This window comes from Pecten maximus, chromosome 15 (assembly GCF_902652985.1).
Source record: "Pecten maximus chromosome 15, xPecMax1.1, whole genome shotgun sequence".
Taxonomy (NCBI): domain Eukaryota; kingdom Metazoa; phylum Mollusca; class Bivalvia; order Pectinida; family Pectinidae; genus Pecten; species Pecten maximus.
The window spans coordinates 7,884,105-7,908,957 of record NC_047029.1 but is presented as its reverse complement, the minus strand read 5'-3'; the positions used below and the strand labels follow the sequence as shown (position 1 = coordinate 7,908,957).

The 24,853-nt window shown below is 38.2% G+C and overlaps 1 protein-coding gene across 1 annotated transcript; it reads right to left on the bottom strand.

Moving 5' to 3' along the window:
- Window positions 1–9,060: 9,060 nt before the first annotated feature.
- Window positions 9,061–24,819, bottom strand: LOC117344134 (pyridoxine-5'-phosphate oxidase-like). Its single transcript, XM_033906781.1, has 8 exons — window positions 24,650–24,819; window positions 21,596–21,752; window positions 20,794–20,893; window positions 20,414–20,467; window positions 19,421–19,549; window positions 18,352–18,428; window positions 15,635–15,791; window positions 9,061–12,075 (listed from the first exon to the last, which is right to left on the bottom strand). Exons 1-8 carry the CDS (start codon window positions 24,663–24,665, stop codon window positions 11,896–11,898), a joined length of 870 nt encoding a protein of 289 aa, XP_033762672.1. The 5' UTR covers window positions 24,666–24,819; the 3' UTR covers window positions 9,061–11,895.
- Window positions 24,820–24,853: the final 34 nt, after the last annotated feature.

Below are 24,853 nucleotides of genomic sequence, written 5' to 3'. Positions count from 1 at the left end.
TGAATTGTTGATTCATGCAAGCACTCAGTAATGTCTACTCACGTGAAAGCGGTCTATCTCACACGTATTTGTGTTGTCCATTCAAGGTCACGCTGATAACAGGTGCGATGATTCGACCTTGTTTGTTGGTGAACTTTACACTTATTTTGATATAAGGCGAATACTATTATTTTTGGGTGCGATCATCATTTAAATTCATAATTAAGCTATAGCTTTACTGTTTGCACGTAAGCTACAGCTGTGATGTCTGTTGTTTGGGAATCGCTTCTTTAAACGGATATTGGATCTACTAACTAGTACTATATGAATATTGACCCCAGTCATTATCAACTTGTATGGAAATTGGAAGTGAACGTGATGGGTGCTGTAGCGTTAGCTTATATGAAACAGACTATAGCCGTGTCTAGTTTTGTGAATATGCGCACCAGATGTTGTTGGCGAGGCGGCCATATTAAAAACAACGTTAACTGACTACAGTGAGTTTGTTGTGTCCCTACACTCCTCACGAACACGCGACATAACACAACACGTGTAACCTAGTATCTACAATATACTATTCGGAATGATTTGGTTATTTTATCACGCGATTTGTTAGTTCAGCGAATCAGTAAAGTGCTATTACGTTACAGATAATATGTCAATATTATTTCGCAGAACAGGATGAGGTAAACAAATCACAGCAGATGTCTAAAGAAGGAGGCAATAAAATCGTCAAGGAATCCATTGTAACCGTTAATGTGAATCTTTTAGATATCAAACCTTACTTACCGCACAAATGGATTATTGAGAAAAGAAAAAGGTGAAATACACGACGACAAAGGGGAAAAACCACTACAAAAGCCAAGATAAAACCAATGAGAATACAGACGAACAAATTTATAAAAGAGAACGAACACAATCGCCGCATCTGTAACGCAGGTGAAAGCTTTAAACTTAAGAAATCCGTCGCGGTACTTGCATACGAAATTCAGGATTTACATCAGGAGAAATGAGAAATGACCAAACAGATATGTAAACTTCAGAAATCATCCCTTAAACGGATGCATTCTGAAGTTTACATAATAGATCTTAGATGTGATTTGGTAGCAATCAGATGAACGGTACTGAGAGTCTTTAAAATAGCTTAAACATTCTATGTATACCACAAAGCAGGACGACATTCATGGGGTGGAAAACGCAACACAATCCTTACTAAAATTATAAGACAACACACAGAAACAAATAACTGACTTTAAACGACAACTTAAGAACAAAGGACAGGGCACTGCATAAAATGATATACATGGGATTAATCAACAAGATGAGGCGAGAAACAGGTTTATTCTGCTATCGGATCCACATCATCAACCGTAAAGACCCCTCCCCTTCCCCGGCATAATGTCTCCAAAAAGACCCCACGACCCCCAACAACAGACCAAAAGGTAAAAAAAAACTCTCGGAAAAAACATAATCCTACAGGTGAGACATCGGGACCGGTCGAAAGTTATTCATTAATTGCCAAAACCACCATAAAGTAATTGACACAACACCTAGACATCTTGCTAAACGACATATACATACCTGTACAGTTTCCGTCATTACTGTGCAAATCAACGAAATTCAAACGGAAGACCCTTCCGTTTTAATTTCGTTGATTTCATACTGTAGAAAAACACGAAGAATATGAGAATCTTTCATACGTGTGGATGTAGGATAGGGATATTCCACCCGAGGGTCACAAAATGTGCTGAAAGCCGAGGCTTGTCGATGGCATTTTTCTATCATATCACTACCGAATTTCTGCATATCAGCATATTAAATACTGAAACAGTCTCATGATCAGACATATTATATGTTTGTTCAATCTTATTGTTAAGTATGAGCATATTCACACATCATGGATCTTGGTACTGTGAGCAATTTGTATAAAAGTAAGCGGAAACCAAACGATGATTCAAACAGCTATAGGGGTATAACGTTTACTCCTATTTTTCAAGATTTTTGATATACTCTTGTCTACCTGTGTAAGTCCAGACCCATACTCATATTTCCGAACAGGCATCAATCGTGAAAATCTATGTCATTTATCAACTTCATTTCATGTACAAGAAATACTATAACCTAGATAATAGATCTGATGTAATTGTCGCTAATCTAGATTTCAATAAAGCATTCGATTCTATATGTTAAGGAGGCCTATTCTATGAGCTTTACAATATGGGGTTCATTGCGATATAATTTATATGGAGAGAAACTACAGTTAGGAGCAAACTAAACTTAGTATCTAGTCACCTTGTAGTGCGCACATAGTGAACGAGGTCGTGCACTAGACTAAACAGTGTACTGAACAGTGTAAAAGTGCACGACAATGTGAACTGAAGTACTCGACGGTGTGAGCTCAAGTGTACTACAGTGTTAACTCCAGTGTACTACAGTGTTAACTCCAGTGTACTACAGTGTTAACTCTAGTGTACTACAGTGTTAACTCCAGTGTACTACAGTGTTAACTCCAGTGTACTACAGTGCTAACTCCACTGCACTACAGTGTTAACTCAAGTGTACATGACAAGCTTGTGAATGGCAGTTCACTTTTGTACTGAGTGCAAGGTAACGTTCCAAATTAAACGGTGGTGTCATGTTCTTCATTTGTTCTGGAAAATTGTAAAGTATATATCTCAGTGCTGTATTGGTGTGAATTGTGAAAAAGCAAAATTCAATTAACATCCAAGAAAAAACACAAAACTTTGTTGTCAAATGAATCCAAGGTTTTGATACAAAAACAAAATAATTCTATTTACTATACGCATGTCTTTTACCTAGTTGGTTTTCAACTGAAGCATACATCAGCGTAAAAAATGTTTGGTAGAATATGTATGAGATTTTTATCAAACGAGTTTTTTGTTCCCGACATTGTCAATAATTTACGAAAATAAAATTTTATTTTGTTGTTTTTGAAAAAGTGATTCATTTCCAAACAAATGCCAATGGAAATATTTAGTCAATAAACATGTAACAATTAAAAATATGAACAGTTTAAATCCTGTGAAAGAATGAACGATGATATTGACCTACCTCGCTTCACTCTTTTACATTATAAGATACAAACTTATGCTGTATGTAAACTTGGTTAAAGTTTTCCACAAAGCAGTTCATGATTTAAGATAATAATTATAGATTGTCACACTGTTTTTTAAGCGGTTGTCGTTCGAACGATTTTCTCATCGTGGATGAGATCGAGGGGGCATCGCAGGTGGCCATGATATCTCATCCACGATGAGAAAATTGTACTCAAATTGGTAGGCAAGCAGTTGCTATCCTGTTTGACAAGTGTTACTACCAGTCATAATAGTGTTTGTACTGTATGAATTAATAATATCATGTGTATTACTGCAGCTCTATATGAGCTGGAAAAATTTAGAATAAATTCAGCTGTTATTACTAGATTTTTTCAATACAGGCAGTCAAATTATGTCACTTATGTGTGTATTTGTCTGTATACATGTGTGTGTGGCTATGTAAGGTTGAGATTAAATGTGTAAATGATTATATCTCCTTTCTTTCATTATCTAAATTATAACTACATTGTTATATAACCCTTCTTATTGGAGGAAATAAAGAAATCGTCTATATGACAAAAGTACGGTGGCTGATTTGTGCCATTTCGTTATTTCGTCTTTTCGCCCCGAAAAGACGAAAATGAAATATCTAAATTCTCGTTCTTTCGTCTTTTCGCCCCCAAAGGCGAGAATTAACAAACTTTAATTCTCGTCGTTTCGCCCCGAAAAGACGACAAGTCATACGCGAAAAGACGAAATTAATGCACGCTAATTAGCGACCTTAATTCTCGTCTTTTCGGGTTTAAAAATCTCGTCTTTTCGTCCCGAAAACACGAAATTGAACAAACCTTAATTCTCGTCTTTTCGCCCCGAAAACACGAAATTTAACAAACCTTAATTTTCGGGGCGAAAAGACGAAAGACGAGAATTAAGATATTTCATGTTCGTCTTTTCGGGGCGAAAAGACGAAATAACGAAATGGCACAAATCAGCCACCGTACAAAATAGCTCCATATTGTATTTGACAGAAACCAACAAAAACTCCGTCAAAGTTATATGAATTTAAACAGACGATTTTTACGAGGAAAGAAGCAGATCTTTTGCGATTAAAAGACCGACTTCGAAAAACTTTCTTATTTGAATACCAAGCAAAATTGATCATACAATAAATGGGTTTTGAATTCGTTTCTATTTAATCATAGAGATTTATAAAACTCACCACGAAGTCTTCGTACTGCTTGCTATCTCTCTATTCAAAAATGAAATAAAAATCTAAGACTAATCTCATTAGAATGGAAACCCATTGGTGGCCCTATACATGTATAATGTGTGCCAGAGGGAAGTTATAAGCAGATCTTATTGCAAGCCAAGCTAACATTTATTCACCGAGATACTCTCGTGTTTATCCAGTACAAAACCAAATTATATAAGTATATTATTAAATCATAAAATCTTATGTATTTTTTTTATAAATATATGTTATGTACTTTATAAGGATAATTTATGTACTGTATAAGATATACTTTATTTAAAATGATAGATAATCAGGATATCTAATATACCTTTCTTTATAGTATACATGGTATCTTATGTATCATGTAAGCGTACCTGCTGTCGCCATTGCATGATCGTAAGAGGCGACTAAAATAGGAATCTTATCTTTCTCATCTTTCAAAAGCAACTTTCTTCTTCCTAATGTCTCCCTCGACACTGCCTCACTTTTGGCCTTTAGTTGAGCGTTCACCCTTGTGAAGAAGGCTTTGGATCCTGGCCCCTGGCTGAGACATACCGGAGTCTATAAATTTGGTAGCTACTATACGCCTCTTTAACGCTCACCTTTTTTCGGAGTGGGACTGGTTCGAAAGCTGGCAGCATCATGTGACCGGGTGAGGTGTCCTGCCGGATGCCTTCGGCAGTATACTTCCCATTCACTTTAGATAAGATATATTATATGATTTGGATAAGTACTGGATCAACATTGTCCTATAAATAAATGACAACTTTCCATACGATGCTGTATGGCTTATTCAGAGTCCTGTTGTCGGACTGTACATGTTCCCTGACCACAAACACTCACCGAATCTGTCAATACCACCAATACACAATTGGTGCATTGAGGAGCGAGGCGCGTGTCTGGCCCTGATCGAGGTCTGCTGCCAAACAAGATGTGAGAGGTACCAGAATCTAAAAGTGGGGAACCCAGATAGGAAGTAATAGAAATCAGAATGGGTCTAAACCAATCTTAGTTAATCAATGAACGTCATAGAAATTAGAAAGTGCCTAAACAAATAGTAAGTGGTTTTATAACTGTTTTTTCAACGGATTTAAATGAAATTACAGTACATCCAGATAATTATTTGCTGCTTTATGCAACGCCAAATTAACATATATTCAATTAATTGAAGCTATCTTCAAATAATTGAAGATAGGTTCAATTCAATTAAAGATAGGTTTAATTCAATTAGAGATAGGTTCAATTCAATTAGATAGGTTCAATTCCATTAGAGATAGGTACAATTCAATTAAAGATAGGTTTAAATAAGACTAATTGAACCCATCTTCAATTAATTGAACCTATCTTCAAAAAATTGAAGATAGGTTCAATTAATTGAATATATGTTAATTTGGCGTTCCATACTGCTTCCTTTGATAATTATTGTGAATAGTTTTCCATAATTGATGTGTACTGTTGTTGTTCATAAGTTGCCAATATCCCACATATTATAATTCTCATAACATAAGTTAATGACACTGTAAGATGATAAGATACAAATAAGTCGGCCGGGGGGCTTTACAACATTATTTGTATACACATATCACAATTAATGTTTATAATACACATGTTAAGCTCATGACAGAGTTATATGACACCATTTACAAATATGTCGGCCGGGGGGCTTTACAACAATATTTGTATTTTTGTGAACCAGGCCATCTTCAACCTTTGGTCTGGATGAATTCCGTCTCCCATCGCACCATAGAAGAAACGAGATGTCCTGCCTCTAGATCTATGTACCCGCATATCTGTGTGTAAAGGAATTGAAGATGCTGGCCTGTGTGGGTTTCATTGAAATTGTGAATGAAGTCATTGTTGATTCGCATAACAAATTTTTCAAAGGCTTTCTGATGATCAAAAGTTATATTGTTTATGTGTAAATTTGATATATGAGGAAAGGTGCTTGCACATTCATACAGATGTTTAGGGGCAATTGTTCCAATAACAATGCGAGCAGATGGAGACACTGCAGAAATCAATCTATGAAAATCATTTGTAATTTTTTCTATACAGCCGATCTAAAACATGTGGGGGAAGATCGAAAATATTGTCAGGTACATCATTGATTCCAAGGCATATAATACATAATTTAACTGATAACTGGCTGGTATGATTTGCAATATAAGTCAAATGAGAAGAAATCTTGGATCCTGGTACAATATTGCAAAAAAACATTCGGTTTAACAACAGTTTTATTTAGTCCACGAAGACGCGAGTCTCCCAAAATGACTGTAGTCATAACGAGAAAAAAAATGTCACATGGCATTACATGGCGCGAAAAAGAACGAAAATGGATCAGCTAACACACAAATTAAATTGAAAGAGAATCCAAAGCACCGTAAAGTTACCACTTTCCGTCTCGCTGTCCTCAATTTAGATTCTCCACCATGTACTGTTGTGAGGTATGGGGAACTCGCTTTACGCTACATTATGATATCGTCAGGCAAAACAACAAACGTCTTTTCTGTTCCAAGTCTTTATAAAGAATTCACAAAATGTATCTCACAAACGAAAAGAATTACAACAAAGGGGAATAACTCGCATATAGAGTTGGATTATCTCCCCTAGACTGTACAATTATGTGATCTTGTAACACCCATACAACCTACATACACAACAGATGTCAAGATTATGTGACACGTTACAATTGAGCTTGATAATACATATATAAATTCCACTGTTACAAAATATGGTATGGTCCTTTGTTGACTGGCATCCATGTCCGAATGCTGCTCTCTCTCTCCCTCTCCCCCTTCCCTCAAAGTTGACTCAAAATGACCTCAGCTGTCACATAGGTACTAATATTGAATCCGACCCAATACATTCTGTAATCGAGCTAGTCGAAACAAAAACAAAGGCTTATAACGTCCCAGTTGGTGACATATGAACTGGCACCGTCCAATCATTGTAAACAAACGACTTTCAAAAGTTGGTTAAAATAATAATCTAATCAACAAGTCTGCACTTGTTGTCCTTCTAGAAGCTTCTAGTACTAAATTAAGCTATAGTAAAATGCAGTTACCTAGATATTAAACTAGGTACTGACCCCCCCCCCCCCCCCCCCCCCACACACACACACACACATATATATATCAAATGACACAATCATCATTACTTCTATAGTAAATAATTCCTCTATCTGCTGTACTCAGTGACCCTAGACCTGTTCTCACTATCAAGTACATGTACTACATTTAACATAATAAACGTACCCTATATATATATATATACACACATAAATAATACATAGCTAATCTAATTAATAGTGAACTCTGGCTGTGCTACATTGTCAAAAACTTTTTAAACAGGTATATTATTCTATACACTTCTAGGTAAATACCCATGTGTTTTATTTATTTTTATTCATCTTTATTTATTTTGTATCTGTGCACGTCTTTGGTTGGAGTCGGTTTTAATAGCTCATTAGAGCTAATGTTGACTTGTGATATGTATACCGACTATAAATAAAGTTTTATAATAATATTATCAAACATATACATTCAAGGGCTGATAGCCCTTCATGGAGTTGCAATAGGCAAAGATTTTTGCACTCCTAATCTTTTACTTGTTTGTTTGTTTTTGTTTAACGTCCTATTAACAGCCATGCATGGTCATTTAAGGACGTGCCAGGTTTTGGAGGTGGAGGAAAGCCAGAGTACCCGAAGAAAAACCACCGGCCTACGGTCAGTACCTGGCAACTGCCCCACGTTGGTTTCGAACTCGCAACCGAGAGGTGGAAGGCTAGTGATAAAGTGTCGGGGAAACCTTAACCACTGCGTCCCATAATCTTTTACAATCGACCCTGGGGTTTCTGTTGCATATGCACTATGTATAGTTCCTAGCCTCATACGAACCAATAGATATAACCATATTGACCATTCATGGAGATAGCAATTTGGAGTGTATATACACTGTATCATAGCAACATAGCCGTCTTAAAGAGGTTTAAAAATTATTACCCGTAATCACCGAGCCTTTAGCAACCACGCAGCCAATGTATTTCTTAACTCCCCTGGAAGCATACAGACGGAGCTGCCATTTTGTCGCTAACGGCTTATAAACAACATTTCTTGAGGTGCCTACCACGTACTCATTTACTGAGTCGACTGGAACACAGTAAAGTAACTTGTTAAAGGATACAACACATGTACAGCGCCTGTACTGGAACAAGTGATCCTTCAGCCTTCGGTCATATCATGTAGCCCTCCGTCCTACCATTAGACCACCGTGCCTCCAAGGAGATGTACTGTTCGAACATGTCCGTTTGTTTCACCAAGACTTAAGGTACCGGTAAATGATTTTTTTATTTGAACGCCGACGTATTTTGATGTCTACGGGTACAGAACATCAGGACAGAAAAGTGGGAGTTGAAACAATTAACACATTGGTGAACTTGGTGAAATTATTATTTCAGAAAAAAAAATCACTATATGTAAAACAGTGTAATTGGGGACACAGGGACTTGGTACAATTCCCATCCTATGGACCGTAAGTTGTGGGAACTCAAGTCCCTGTGATCTGGGCCGTTTTCGTTTTTGCGGTCCAAACGGACGGACCAGTTGGACCGGTGTAGTTCGTTTATGAAATGAAGACGGACCTGATGATTTTATATTGTTTTCAGATGAGCCTTGACAAAGACTCTCATGGGCTGTATATATACACATTTAAAAACTGATGAACCAGTTTGTCAGCATAAACGAACAGGCCCCTGGCACAAATCCATGGGGACCGTAAATAAGAACAAAAGTATATCATACACAAAATATGTTTATTTTCCTATTTAGATATGGTACACCCTGAGTATTCCTGGTTAACTAGCATTTTTACATATTCAAACACGAGATTTCCTCAAAACATCATGAACAGGGTAAACACAGCTATATTTTTACACCATTGCCTTCTTCTGAGGGCACTATGTCCTGATAGTGTTGTTGGGGGATGGCATAGTAGAGGGCACTATGATCTGATCTTGTTGTCGAAGGATGACATAATGTGAGGGCATTATGGTCTGAAAGTGTTGTCAAGGGACGGCATAGTATCTGAGCCGGAGGTGAGGGTACTATTCCATCTTGATATCAGAACATATAGTGCCCTTAAAAGAAGGCAATAGTTTTTTTTAGTAAATCACACTTCATTTACTTTGTTAATTGCAATATTCAACAGAATATTTCACCACATCCACTGCAGCATCAGCCATGATCTGCATCAATATCACAACAGTAACAGTGAAGTCACAACAGATTCACCTCTAATCTTGCACCAAAAATGAATAGTGTCCGTTCCTTAGTGAACAAAGGAGCGACACTATCCCTCATAGTACTCATGTGCTTAGCCAATAGAGTCAGTATTTTGTCATGTGATTTACAATCAAGTGAAATGTGAAAAAGGGATAATAAATAAAGTGGTAACATATTTTGTTTAATAAATAATTGGCAGTAACAACAAAAAAGGAGATCAGTAAAGAACAAACATCTCCTCCATTAACTGCACACCCGGCAGTGTGCTTTAAAACAGAGAGACCGTAAACAGTTTAACAGGAGATCGGTATGGTTGGTTGACATTTATATCACACACACTCAATTAAACACGGTGTTGATAATTTATACAAATAGACCAAGAAACTAAAGCTATAGATATAAAGCTATAAATAATTATAACATTTATAAATCAAACAGAGACAGACTCCTATTACAAGAATTCTACAGAAAGTAGTAAGCATTTGTTACCATAGACATATCAATGTGTATTCACTCTATAAATGAATTTCATTTCCAACTTAAAATCAAATCTAGGAGAATAATTACTAATCTCATGAACATTTAGCAGGCACCTTAATTCTACGATATGCATCTATTCAGCTTCCTATCAGAAGTTACATTGCATTTATTGAGATATAATGACAACTTTCTGGTACAGGATTACATTATCATACAAAATGTAATCTAATTATAACTTCATTGTTACAACACTTTTAAAAGTTTATATTTCTTCATTCAAACTACAGTATACACCGCTATAAATACAAAAAGTATACACTCTTTTGACCGGTTGAATTATTATAATGCATCACAACCTTAAGCTTTGCAATTTCTTAATATCGTTAATTTGTCAGTGACAATGGGATAATTTTAATGAAAATCACCCATCCTTGATGAAGTTTCAGGGAGGATCACCTATTTTCCAAGATATTCCAAAAATGCATAATTTTTTGAAAGATGTACCATTACATCACACATTTAATTATCCCTTCAGAACTTACTTTATTCTGTGAATATGCTCTCTATTTAACAAAATTTCTAAAAAGATGTAATATTGCAAAAATATTGTATTTTGAGGATTTGTAGATCATCAATAACAGTATCGACTATTAATGGGACTATAAAAAACATTATGATAAGATAATATCAAACGAAAAATTGCAATACACAATAATAATAATTATTTTACTGAATTTAAAAAATATTGTCAGCAAAGTGTACAGGAACCTATGGAAGACAGTATTTAATAAATCATCATTTCCGCAGTGTTGATCTAATTATCTACTTTGTCACATAGGGTACAACATATAATATGGACACACTTTGAAAGCCTTAACCAACAACCAAAGATTCACCTGTAACCATTTTGAAATCAATTAATGAAGTGTACACTGTTATCACAATTAGATACAACTACAGGAATTTTTGTCTAAGGAATTTTTTCCTAGTTCTTCAGTCTGAATTCTGTGTGATTGAAAGGCGGCTAAGCATTTACATGTACTTCCAAATTCTGATAACCAACTACAAATTAAATATATCAAATGAATATCAAAAGGCTAGATATGTTTTTATAAAAAAAAAGTTTTTAATCTAAAAAAATATGTCTGTTGAAAAAGGCCTGTCAAGAATGTTTGTATAACAAATATGTTAGAACAATGCCGTCTTCTCTGAAGAACTACATCGTGTTCAGTACCAGTAGACATATGGTATATCAGGACTTGTTCAAACATTGTAAAGACTGATAATATAGGTATAAGGAGATTATGACTGATTTAAGATTTTAATCATTAAAGAGGACTACAATATCATGCAGTGAATATTTATGGTTAACTGAGATGAATGAACAGAGTCTGTATACGAAGTATGTTCACCCACTTCAGACTAAATTTGGTAAAAATCAACTAACTAAAAATGTATTAGAATATCAAAACAAACGTCACTTTCTGAGACTCAAACTTTTGATACAATCTTCCCAATGACAATTTGAAAAAAAAATGGCAAGAATGTAATTAGTTTACATATTAAAAAATAAGTTAATTACAAATAATGTACATGTAATACTGCTTAGCTTAGTCTCTAATAAGGACTTTAGCATATGGAATTGATAAGGACTTTAGCATATGGTATTGATAAGGACTTAAGCATATGGTATTGATAAGGACTTTAGCATATGGAATTGATAAGGACTTTAGCATATGGAATTGATAAGGACTTTAGCATATGGAATTGATAAGGACTTTAGCATATGGAATTGATACGACTTTAGCATATGGAATTGATAAGGACTTTAGCATATGGTATATTTATGGCTTCTTTCACAAGAATATCATGGAGATAATCGTTCGATTACCCAACCATCATCTGCAACATGTGTTAACTTAGGGTCAGTAACTTCTTCATCTTTCTGTAGACGGAACTTGAGTCGATCATGAAGTCGGTTAGTCTGTCCCTGCCAGAATTCAAAGGAACTAGGTTTTACCAGGTAGCCTCCCCTGAAAAATATCAACTATAATTAGGTTTTACCAAGTAGGCACTCCTGACAAATATCAATTACATTTAGAGGTGTACAGATGGAGCCACTGCAGTGGTAAATTGTAGCTGTGTGTACAGATGGGGCCACTGCAGTGGTACATTGTAGCTGTGTGTACAGATGGGGCACTGTAGTGTTATCTGTGTACAGAGGGTCAGTGGTAACTGGGTGTACAGAGGGTCAGTGGTTACTGTGTGTACAGATGGTCAGTGGTAACTTTGTGTACAGATGGAGCCACTGCAGTGGTACATTGTAGCTGTGTGTACAGATGGGGCACTGTAGTGTTATCTGTAACTGGGTGTACAGAGGGTCAGTGGTAACTCTGTGTATAGATGGGTCAGTGGTAACTGGGTGTACAGATGGTCAGTGGTTACTGTGTGTACAGATGGGTCAGTGGTTACTGGGTGTACAGATGGTCAGTGGTTACTGGGTGTACAGATGGTCAGTGGTTACTGTGTGTACAGATGGTCAGTGGTTACTGTGTGTACAGATGGGTCAGTTGTTACTGGGTGTACAGATGGTCAGTGGTAACTGGGTGTACAGATGGGTCAGTGGTAACTGGGTGTACAGAGGGTCAGTGGTAACTGGGTGTACAGAGGGTCAGTGGTTACTGGGTGTACAGATGGGTCAGTGGTAACTGGGTGTACAGAGGGTCAGTGGTAACTGGGTGTACAGAGGGTCAGTGGTAACTGGGTGTACAGAGGGTCAGTGGTTACTGGGTGTACAGTTGGTCAGTGGTAAGTGGGTGTACAGAGGGTCAGTGGTAACTGGGTGTACAGATGGTCAGTGGTTACTGGGCGTACAGAGGGTCAGTGGTTACTGGGTGTACAGATGGGTCAGTGGTAACTGGGTGTACAGATGGTCAGTGGTAACTGGGTGTACAGATGGTCAGTGGTTACTGGGTGTACAGATGGCCAGTGGTTACTGGGTGTACAGATGGGTCAGTGGTTACTGGGTGTACAGATGGTCAGTGGTAACTGTGTATAGATGGGTCAGTGGTAACTGGGTGTACAGATGTTGAGTGGTAACTGGGTGTACAGAGGGTCAGTGGTAACTGGGTGTACAGATGGTCAGTGGTTACTGGGTGTACAGAGGGTCAGTGGTAACTGGGTGTACAGATCGGTCAGTGGTAACTGGGTGTACAGTTGGTCAGTGGTAACTGGGTGTACAGAGGGTCAGTGGTTACTGGGTGTACAGTTGGTCAGTGGTAACTGGGTGTACAGTTGGTCAGTGGTAACTGGGTGTACAGATCGGTCAGTGGTAACTTGGTGTATAGATGGTCAGTGGTAACTGGGTGTACAGAGGGTCAGTGGTAACTGGGTGTACAGATGGTCAGTGGTTACTGGGTGTACAGATGGTCAGTTGTAACTGGGTGTACAGATCGGTCAGTGGTAACTTGGTGTATAGATGGTCAGTGGTAACTGGGTGTACAGAGGGTCAGTGGTAACTGGGTGTACAGATGGTCAGTGGTTACTGGGTGTACAGATGGTCAGTTGTAACTGGGTGTACAGATGGTCAGTGGTAACTAGGTGTACAGATGGTCATTGGTAACTGGGTGTACAGATGGTCAGTGGTAACTGGGTGTACAGATGGTCAGTGGTACTAGGTGTACAGAGGGTCAGTGGTTACTGGGTGTACAGAGGGTCAGGGGTAACTGGGTGTATAGGATGGGTCAGTGGTAACTGGGTGTACAGAGGGTCAGTGGTAACTGGGGTGTACAGAGGGTCAGTGGTAACTGGGTGTACAGATGGTCAGTGGTAACTGGGTGTACAGATCGGTCAGTGGTAACTAGGTGTGGGCCCCTCGAGGGTCAGAGTCACCATTTATGCAAAATGTTCCCCTCCCCCCAAGGATGTTTCTGACCAAATTGGGTTCAAATCCATTCATAACTTTATGACTAGTAGCGATTTAAAGGAATTACCTCTAGTTCCCCTATTGGGCCCCTCCCCTTTGGCCCCTCGGGGGTCAGAGTCACCATTTATGCAAAATCTGTTCCCCTTCCCCCAAGGACATTTCTGACTAAATTTGGTTCAAATCCATTCGTAACTTTATGACTAGTAGAGATTTAAAGGAATTACCTCTATTTCCCCTATTGGGCCCCTCCCCTTTGGCCCCTCGGGGGTCAGAGTCACCATTTATGCAAAATCTGTTCCCCTTCCCCCAAGGATGTTTCAGACCAAATTGGGTTCAAATCCATTCATAACTTGATGACTAGTAGCGATTTAAAGGAATTACCTCTATTTCCCCTATTGGGCCCCGCCCCTTTGGCCCCTCGGGGGTCAGAGTCACCATTTATGCAAAATCTGTTCCCCTTCCCCCAAGGACATTTCTGACTAAATTTGGTTCAAATCCATTCATAACTTTATGACTAGTAGCGATTTAAAGGAATTACCTCTATTTCCCCTATTGGGCCCCGCCCCTTTGGCCCCTCTGGGGTCAGAGTCACCATTTATGCAAAATCTGTTCCCCTTCCCCCAAGGATGTTTCAGACCAAATTGGGTTCAAATCCATTCATAACTTGATGACTAGTAGCGATTTAAAGGAATTACCTATATTTCCCCTATTGGGCCCCGCCCCTTTGGCCCCTCGGGGGTCAGAGTCACCATTTATGCAAAATCTGTTCCACTTCTGCCAAGGATGTTTTTGGCAAAATTTGGTCAAAATCCAATAAGAACTTTTTGACTAGTAGCGATTTGAAGCAAATGTTGACGGACGGACGGATGGACGACGGACGGACGGACGACGGATGCTGCGCCATGACATAAGCTCACCGGACCTTCGGTCCAGGTGAGCTAAAAAATATGTCTGTTGAAAAAGGCCTGTCAAGAATGTTTGTATAACAAATATGTTAGAACAATGCCGTCTTCTCTGAAGAACTACATCGTGTTCAGTACCAGTAGACATATGGTATATCAGGACTTGTTCAAACATTGTAAAGACTGATAATATAGGTATAAGGAGATTATGACTGATTTAAGATTTTAATCATTAAAGAGGACTACAATATCATGCAGTGAATATTTATGGTTAACTGAGATGAATGAACAGAGTCTGTATACGAAGTATGTTCACCCACTTCAGACTAAATTTGGTAAAAATCAACTAACTAAAAATGTATTAGAATATCAAAACAAACGTCCCTTTCTGAGACTTAAACTTTTGATACAATCTTCCCAATGACAATTTGAAAAAAAAATGGCAAGAATGTAATTAGTTTACATATTAAAAAATAAGTTAATTACAAATAATGTACATGTAATACTGCTTAGCTTAGTCTCTAATAAGGACTTTAGCATATGGTATTGATAAGGACTTTAGCATATGGAATTGATAAGGACTTTAGCATATGGAATTGATAAGGACTTTAGCATATGGAATTGATAAGGACTTTAGCATATGGAATTGATACGACTTTAGCATATGGAATTGATAAGGACTTTAGCATATGGAATTGATACGACTTTAGCATATGGAATTGATAAGGACTTTAGCATATGGTATATTTATGGCTTCTTTCACAAGAATATCATGGAGATAATCGTTCGATTACCCAACCATCATCTGCAACATGTGTTAACTTAGGGTCAGTAACTTCTTCATCTTTCTGTAGACGGAACTTGAGTCGATCATGAAGTCGGTTAGTCTGTCCCTGCCAGAATTCAAAGGAACTAGGTTTTACCAGGTAGCCTCCCCTGAAAAATATCAACTATAATTAGGTTTTACCAAGTAGGCACTCCTGACAAATATCAATTACATTTAGAGGTGTACAGATGGAGCCACTGCAGTGGTAAATTGTAGCTGTGTGTACAGATGGGGCCACTGCAGTGGTACATTGTAGCTGTGTGTACAGATGGGGCACTGTAGTGTTATCTGTGTACAGAGGGTCAGTGGTAACTGGGTGTACAGAGGGTCAGTGGTTACTGTGTGTACAGATGGTCAGTGGTAACTTTGTGTACAGATGGAGCCACTGCAGTGGTACATTGTAGCTGTGTGTACAGATGGGGCACTGTAGTGTTATCTGTAACTGGGTGTACAGAGGGTCAGTGGTAACTCTGTGTATAGATGGGTCAGTGGTAACTGGGTGTACAGATGGTCAGTGGTTACTGTGTGTACAGATGGGTCAGTGGTTACTGGGTGTACAGATGGTCAGTGGTTACTGGGTGTACAGATGGTCAGTGGTTACTGGGTGTACAGATGGTCAGTGGTTACTGTGTGTACAGATGGGTCAGTGGTTACTGGGTGTACAGATGGTCAGTGGTAACTGGGTGTACAGATGGGTCAGTGGTAACTGGGTGTACAGAGGGTCAGTGGTAACTGGGTGTACAGAGGGTCAGTGGTTACTGGGTGTACAGATGGGTCAGTGGTAACTGGGTGTACAGAGGGTCAGTGGTAACTGGGTGTACAGATGGTCAGTGGTAACTGGGTGTACAGAGGGTCAGTGGTTACTGGGTGTACAGTTGGTCAGTGGTAAGTGGGTGTACAGAGGGTCAGTGGTAACTGGGTGTACAGATGGTCAGTGGTTACTGGGTGTACAGATGGTCAGTGGTTACTGGGTGTACAGAGGGTCAGTGGTTACTGGGTGTACAGATGGGTCAGTGGTAACTGGGTGTACAGATGGTCAGTGGTAACTGGGTGTACAGATGGTCAGTGGTTACTGGGTGTACAGATGGCCAGTGGTTACTGGGTGTACAGATGGGTCAGTGGTTACTGGTGTACTAGATGGGTCAGTGGTAACTGGTGTACAGATGTTGAGTGGTAACTGGGTGTACAGAGGGTCAGTGGTAACTGGGTGTACAGATGGTCAGTGGTAACTGGGTGTACAGAGGGTCAGTGGTAACTGGGTGTACAGATCGGTCAGTGGTAACTGGGTGTACAGTTGGTCAGTGGTAACTGGGTGTACAGAGGGTCAGTGGTTACTGGGTGTACAGTTGGTCAGTGGTAACTGGGTGTACAGTTGGTCAGTGGTAACTGGGTGTACAGATCGGTCAGTGGTAACTTGGTGTATAGATGGTCAGTGGTAACTGGGTGTACAGAGGGTCAGTGGTAACTGGGTGTACAGATGGTCAGTGGTTACTGGGTGTACAGATGGTCAGTTGTAACTGGGTGTACAGATCGGTCAGTGGTAACTTGGTGTATAGATGGTCAGTGGTAACTGGGTGTACAGAGGGTCAGTGGTAACTGGGTGTACAGATGGTCAGTGGTTACTGGGTGTACAGATGGTCAGTTGTAACTGGGTGTACAGATGGTCAGTGGTAACTAGGTGTACAGATGGTCAGTGGTAACTGGGTGTACAGATGGTCAGTGGTAACTGGGTGTACAGATGGTCAGTGGTAACTAGGTGTACAGAGGGTCAGTGGTTACTGGGTGTACAGAGGGTCAGTGGTAACTGGGTGTATAGATGGGTCAGTGGTAACTGGGTGTACAGAGGGTCAGTGGTAACTGGGTGTACAGAGGGTCAGTGGTAACTGGGTGTACAGATGGTCAGTGGTAACTGGGTGTACAGATGGGTCAGTGGTAACTAGGTGTACAGAGGGTCAGTGGTAACTGGGTGTACAGAGGGTCAGTGGTAACTGGGTGTACAGATGGTCAGTGGTTACTGGGTGTACAGATGGTCAGTGGTTACTGGGTGTACAGAGGGTCAGTGGTAACTGGGTGTACAGATGGTCAGTGGTTACTGGGTGTACAGATGGTCAGTGGTTACTGGGTGTTCAGATGGTCAGTGGTAACTGGGTGTACAGATGGTCAGTGGTAACTGGGTGTACAGATGGTCAGTGGTAACTGGGTGTACAGAAGGTCAGTTGTAACTGGGTGTACAGTTGGTCAGTGGTAACTGGGTGTACAGAGGGTCAGTGGTAACTGGGTGTACAGATCGGTCAGTGGTAACTGGGTGTACAGTTGGTCAGTGGTAACTGGGTGTACAGTTGGTCAGTGGTAACTGGGTGTACAGATGGTCAGTGGGAACTGGGTGTACAGTTGGTCAGTGGTAAGTGGGTGTACAGATGGGTCAGTGGTAACTGGGTGTACAGTTGGTCAGTGGTAACTGGGTGTACAGTTGGTCAGTGGTAACTGGGTGTACATGTACAGAAGGGTCAGTGGTAACCAGGTGTACAGATGTTGAGTGGTAACTGGGTGTACTGATGGGTCAGTGGTAACTCGGTGTATAGCTGGTCAGTGGTAACTGGGTGTACTGTGTGTGTTAATATATACTCCTCTCGTGAGTTATTTTCAGAAGAAAATATATTTGTATCTTACCAAAAGACTGGCTTAGGAATAATTTTGTCATCATCTTTGTATTCCTCTATCAGTTCCTCATATTTGTCCTTTAGACACTGAAAAAAAATGTATCATCGTCATAACTACTCCAAAATGTTAGAGGTTCAACATGACAAGAAACTTTTGACAGTTATTGGAACAAAAATGTAAGATCAGAATTGCCAACCAGAGGCCTCTTATGTTATAGGAGTATGTTTACACCATAAAACTAAAAAGTAAGAATTTAAGCATACTGTTTCCGTACCCATTATGTTGGCACTTATTCATTTCTAAATAAATTCCCCAAATTGAAGCTTAATGAATTTTCTGAACTGTTGAAGCTTAATGAATTGTCCAAATTGTTAAGCAGACCAGCGGGGAACCGAAGACTTAACCTAGTTTTTCATGCAAAAAGTGTTTAAAGCAATTAATAATTTATATTTTTTCCAAAAATATTCACTTCTTTGATTTTTGCACACCACAGAAGCCCCTCTCCATCCCTGCACCCTATCATAAATTATACATGACCTAGTAGAAACCCGAATTTGATGCTGGGGTGATTACAAAGGTTAACTCTCACCCTTCTTCAAAGAGGTGAGCTAAACAACATTTTGTAAGTCAATATAATTTATCTTGTTTCACATTACATCAAGTAACACTGAGATATTGCAGAAGTGACATTGAGAAGTTTTGTTTGAGCTTGAACCTTGGTTGATGTGGTGTTCCGTTACAAACTACAAACACATTTGAAAAGAGGGGAGTAGTGTATGTAGCAGGTTTGAATTAAAAATAGCGTTCACAGTGATACAGTCATCATCCAGCTTAACATTAGGAGGAATTCCTCTTTAGTTTGATTGGCAGAGTGGCAGACTGGCAAGTCTAGGTCGCTGGTTCAATCCCCAGTGGAGGCACAATAATCACTTTCCTATTACATTTGTACAACCCTATGGTCCTGTTGACCATGTACTAATTAAGTATCTCTGTGTTAAATAGACCTGATTTTTAGTTAAAGTTACCGTTCCTTTGACTTGTCAGTACACTCTCCTTGTTACTTGTTTGAGATACTTGCCTGCCTACTCTCCACAACTGTACTCTGCTGACTACTAGTGGACCCTAACTGACTGGTCCGTGGTCGGGAATGGAAGTAGGTCGTAGAATATTCTTCTGACATGCGTTCAACCTTGCCTTCTATTCGCACCTGTAAACACAGTACATTGTATTTAAATTTGTCAACTCTAAAATGTTTTAACAGAAAACTCTTCTATTTCTAATTTCTAATAGACATGAAACGTGTATTGTTCCACTACTATAATACTATTATGCCTCTAAATGTGGTGGGGAGGTTGTCTTTATAGACACAGCAGTGCATATACACCTTGACAAGGAATCGATGCTCCTATTAAAGTTCAAAATTCTTGTCATCTGAGAGTTGCAGTCTTTAACAAGAGCTGAAGACTGATGGAGGTATCAGTGTTTTTCCTAGCTATTTTGGACTATTCTGACAGAAATTAAGATTTTTTTTGCATACCATAATTAAGTGTGAGCTTTTTTTGGGTACCATAACTAAGTGTAAAATAAGGGAAGAAATAGCGACCAATTTTTCAAAGGTTGCTAGATTTCATGTCCTTACATAAAAATATATCATACTTTAAGATATTCTTCATTTAGGAAAAACACACAATTGAGAAAAGACACTAAATTCAGACCCAAATATCTAGACACGAGAAGCAGGGAGTACTTCAATGAAATGTGTTCACAAAGTTGAGTCTTTAGACAATTGACATATTCCAATCATTTGATAAGTGCAAGATTTTATTTATCACATAACCTCAGAAAATAAGCAAACATTTTCTCATAAGACAGGCTAATTAAGAAAAAAAAATTTAAATAAAAAATAAATTTTCTCCTTGAAAACAGTAATGTGACATCATGACAATTATGTCATCACATTAGTGTTATTACACGTCTTACGATATTGATGACATGGCTGTATGTCATCCCAGGAAACATGCCAGTAATTTGATGAAATGATGATTTATATGCAGATTAAGGACATACTCACACTTCTTTTGAGTGGTTCCCAGTAAAACATGATAGAACATTTTGGGTTTTCATTCTGAAAATAGAGTTAACACTACATCCTTCAGTTTATACCTTAATATCATGGGTCAGATCAGTGAGGTGTGACTAAGAAATATCTTATTTGTTGCAATTAGCGCACCCATATTTTCCCTGAAAATAGGTACAGATTCACTGATAAGGGCAGGTGCTCTTATCAGGCTGAATACTGTATATTGTTATAAAACCAAGGTAACCAGTTCAATGTTTCTTTTGAAATTGTTGTTTTGATTTTTCGAGAGAAATTATAAAAGTATTAGATTTAGGAATATAAAGAATGTCTTTAATTTCTGATTATGTACCATTAACTTAACCAGAACATACAATTTCTGATGATTTACGACTGCCGTGGTTGGTGAAGAACTGGAACCCCGAGTGGTCGTAACCCTTCATCAGCACCATACGCACAGACGGCATACCATCTCTACAACAAACAACAAAAGGTTAGCCACTGGTTGTCACAAAATATGGTCAAAATTTATTCAGTCGTTTATGAAAAGGAGTGATTTAAAGGAAAACAGATTGATGAAGGATGCCGCACCAAAGCATAAGCTCACCAGTCCTGCGGATCAGGTGAACTAACAAAAGGCCCAAGGGACTTTACAGTCTTCTGAATTTCATCGAAGTTTGCAATTTTGCTTTAAATTTAAAATATGGTGAACAAAACTTTGAACAATAAGTAAAAGCACAGACACATTAAAATATTGATATAATATAACTTTGCTGCATGTTTAATAAGCAATCTTCATGCATGGAAACAGCAGAAAACACAATTTTTGTTATCTGTTCCAGTTATTTCCAGAAATGGCAGAAACGTTTTTAGTTAATTAAGGGCCATAACTGTCAAATAAAGTCAAGCAAAAGTGGTAAGCAAACTTGGCTAAGCCGTTAAGGCTTTAAAACTTGTTACCAAGTTTGAAGGAAAACTGTAAACATTTGTTGCAGTTATTGCATGGAAACGAAGCATGACAGATGGATAGATGGCCGATGGATGGACAGACAGATGGACGGACCAACCCAAACTAATATTCCCTGTTACCATGAAAGTGTGGGATAATAATTGATAACCCACCCGTTATCAGTAGAGAAGAGGATGTAAATATCAGTTACGATGTAAAATACTTACTTTGTAGCTGTAGCTAAAGCCATAGCATTGGCCTCTTCAATTCGGGGATGAGAGCGAGCTAGATCAAACCAGTTCTCAAACTGCTTAAATGGATCTTTGGAAACTAGGTCATCCAGGTCAAATGTGTCTGATGTACTGCGATATGGAGATCTCATACCTGAAACAAATTAAGGTAATATGTCAATTATTATCTGTGATATACAGTATATAAATTTATGCATGAACTGGTACTTACAGACAGCTCCTTTCACAATTCTTTTAGGGTTAAATATGATCTCATTATTTCATGTTCCATAGGGTATCACAATGAAAATATACTTGCGTCTTTGGGCAAGTCATTTTACCCTTATTTCTCTGGATGGCATGTTACTGGCCTCCTGTGTATTGTTCAGTGAGGTGGTCACCAACTACTACAAGGAGACCGCGCCTCAATATGACCCTGGATATTCACAGGGCGATAAACCCAGCAAACAACCAACCAAACAAAGCTTAAAGGGTAGATATACCCTTTACCCACCTCCATAATTATATTATGATAATCTTATACTAAAGTGCCTGCAGCATGGGCCCTTTAACATATAAGCTGCTTTTCTTTTTCAGATGTAATCACTTTGAATAAAAAAATGTCTGACCATAAATCAGAATAATTTTGTAAAAGCTCTGCATAATATATACCTACCAGGGTTTTATATAGTTATTAAACTGAATGTCTTTTTTATTTTTCATTATGATATAGTTACCAGGTATATTTATATGATCAAATATGCAAGACAGTTGGGCATATTGGTTTGATCCCCAGTTGGGGTCAAAAACATATTTTACAGTAAATGTCTACCCGAGATATTATGTATACCACATTTATCCTCAATTAGGCCCCCTCACTAATATAGAAGTTTGAGGAGGGGCTGGTGAACCACTTTCAGGAGTTAATCTAGTATTTGGGGAATACTACCCATTATGACATTTAGGGGAAATGAAGGGTTGCAGTGTTATTCTTTAAACTTCAAAATTTTGGAGCTATTCTTTGCTATAATTCTTACACATTTCATCAAAATTTGGGGGATTTCTCCTGTTTTGGAGAATTTCACCCATTTCATGGAATTTTTCTTGATGGGGAATTTGTTTTTATTCAAAGGGGAAAACATTATCAGTGGGGAATACTACCTAATTTTGGTAGTATAATCAGTCAAGATTAACCTCTGACTTTTTATATGATTCTGAAAAAATGACAGATATGCTTCTTTGTGGGCAGTGGGATACAGTAAGTACATATTATGATTGACAAACTAAACATTATGACACTGATATAAGTAATTATGAAGTATTAATGCAGGTAAAAATTCATGTTCATTTTATTTTCTATTATCTTTAAAGTCATCTATCAGTGAGTGTCAAGGTGAGAAATCAGGTGACTGACACTCTTTGGCCACAGGCCTAGGGTTAAAAAACAGGTGTAAATCTTATCTGTAGATATAGATACAGGCACCTGTGTAATTAACACTATAATTGTCATCCAATCTGGAAAAGGTAACAGTTAGCCAAGTCTATTTCCTGTTGGATTAGCTATCTGAAATGAGATCTACAATCTTGATGAAGATCATTCATACCTGTACATAAATCACTTTCAACTAGACAAGTCTAACATGAGCATGGCCCCCAGGAGAGCACATTTTGTTCTCCAGTCATATCTGACCTGATGGGTTAATGTTATGATAAGTTGTAGCCATCATGCTTCATGATAAATTATTTTAGCTTTAAAATGTTAATCCAAATTCTTCCAAACTGCTAAAAGTCAAAAGATTCAGAATTCCCAACAAAGTTTGGTCTGATAGGGAGGACAATCGATCATGGACAAAATTAAATTTACCGGTAATTGATCATAATTGGCTTAAATCATATAACTGTGACCCTCCACCTCAATATATGGCCTTTAAACTCCTACGAAAGTTCCCGACCCTCCACCTCAATCCATGGCCTTTAAACTTCTACTCATGTGGAAGGTTCCACATTTTATTAGTGTCCTATAGCTAGGCACAATTATAACCGAAACAATGATAGTATAATTAAGCACCATAATAAAACAGGTTCTCACTTGTTCGTAAATCACAGCAACAAATAGTTACATTGTAATTAGAGAATATGCCTCAAGCTCTCCTATAGATATTTGATAATTCAATTTGTTCTATTCGTTTCAATTTTTTTTTAATGATGATCAAAATATGGAATCATCTATTCTAGATATATACTTACATAATAATTTAACATCTAATGATTATGAATTTCATTAATAATTCACTCTGCGATTCTTTGCCGGTGGTTCATGTTGAGCAGACCTTGCTGGTAGGGGGATCCCCAATGGAAATTTAAACTCAACCTGCACTACTGTTGATATACCTACACTCCATTTTTAGTTTTTAGTACATAAGAGTGTAAGTTTTACCATCATATAACACCACTATCATGTACTGAAACGGGACAATTTGTGGCTATAATTTTGTGAAATTTTAAATGAATATTTTGAATTTGTTTCCTTTTACTCGAGGACCCCATTGGAAATAAGCTGCACTCTGGCTTTCAGGGCAATCGTTAGGCACATGTTTCTGTTCATTAACACCAGAGTTAAAATTATCCTCGATATGTACTATATAAACAAAATATCGAGGATATCTCAGTAAAGCCAAAAATAAATAATAAAGTGAATTGTATACATGTCAAACTACCAACTGTGATAACACGTACAACAACATTGATGTGATACAATTTATTAATAAGTTTCTATTAATCATTACGTATACTGTATTAATTAAGAAAATGTTGAAAATAGTGTGCAACCCTTATATGATAAAATGTACTCTACTGAATGAATTTGCCCGGATAAATATTATTATTATTTAAAACCTGCTTATCGGCCGATTTATTATCTGATTTGTTTGTGTCGATACGGTGCCTGTCAAAAATTAACTCCGTGTTGAACCTCTAACATGCATCCCCATGGTTGTTGGAGTAATTAGTAAAGTGTAGACGAATATTTAGAAAAAATATCATTGTAATTACCAGCTACGTCCGCCATGTTAGCAACCGCTGTTGATAAATATCTGAAAGACACAGCTGGCGATAGTCGCAGCAAAACCTGTTGGAATAGTATATGTGCCAGCTTGACGTGTTATGAAACCACGCGCATATTTTTTTTTCATTCAATCTGAACAGAGTTGTCCTTAGGCCGAATGGTGACAGCCGAGGTTGCCGAATGAGCCGAGG

Bases quoted from the DNA above. Each gene is read 5' to 3' on its own strand.
- LOC117344134 (XM_033906781.1), bottom strand. The intron at 20,894-21,595 runs GTAAGTATTTTA...TGTTTGTTGTAG, and splicing joins GCTTTAGCTACAGCTACAAA to AGATGGTATGCCGTCTGTGC. The intron at 12,076-15,634 runs TCTCCATGATAT...ACCTAATTATAG, and splicing joins GTTGGGTAATCGAACGATTA to TTGATATTTTTCAGGGGAGG.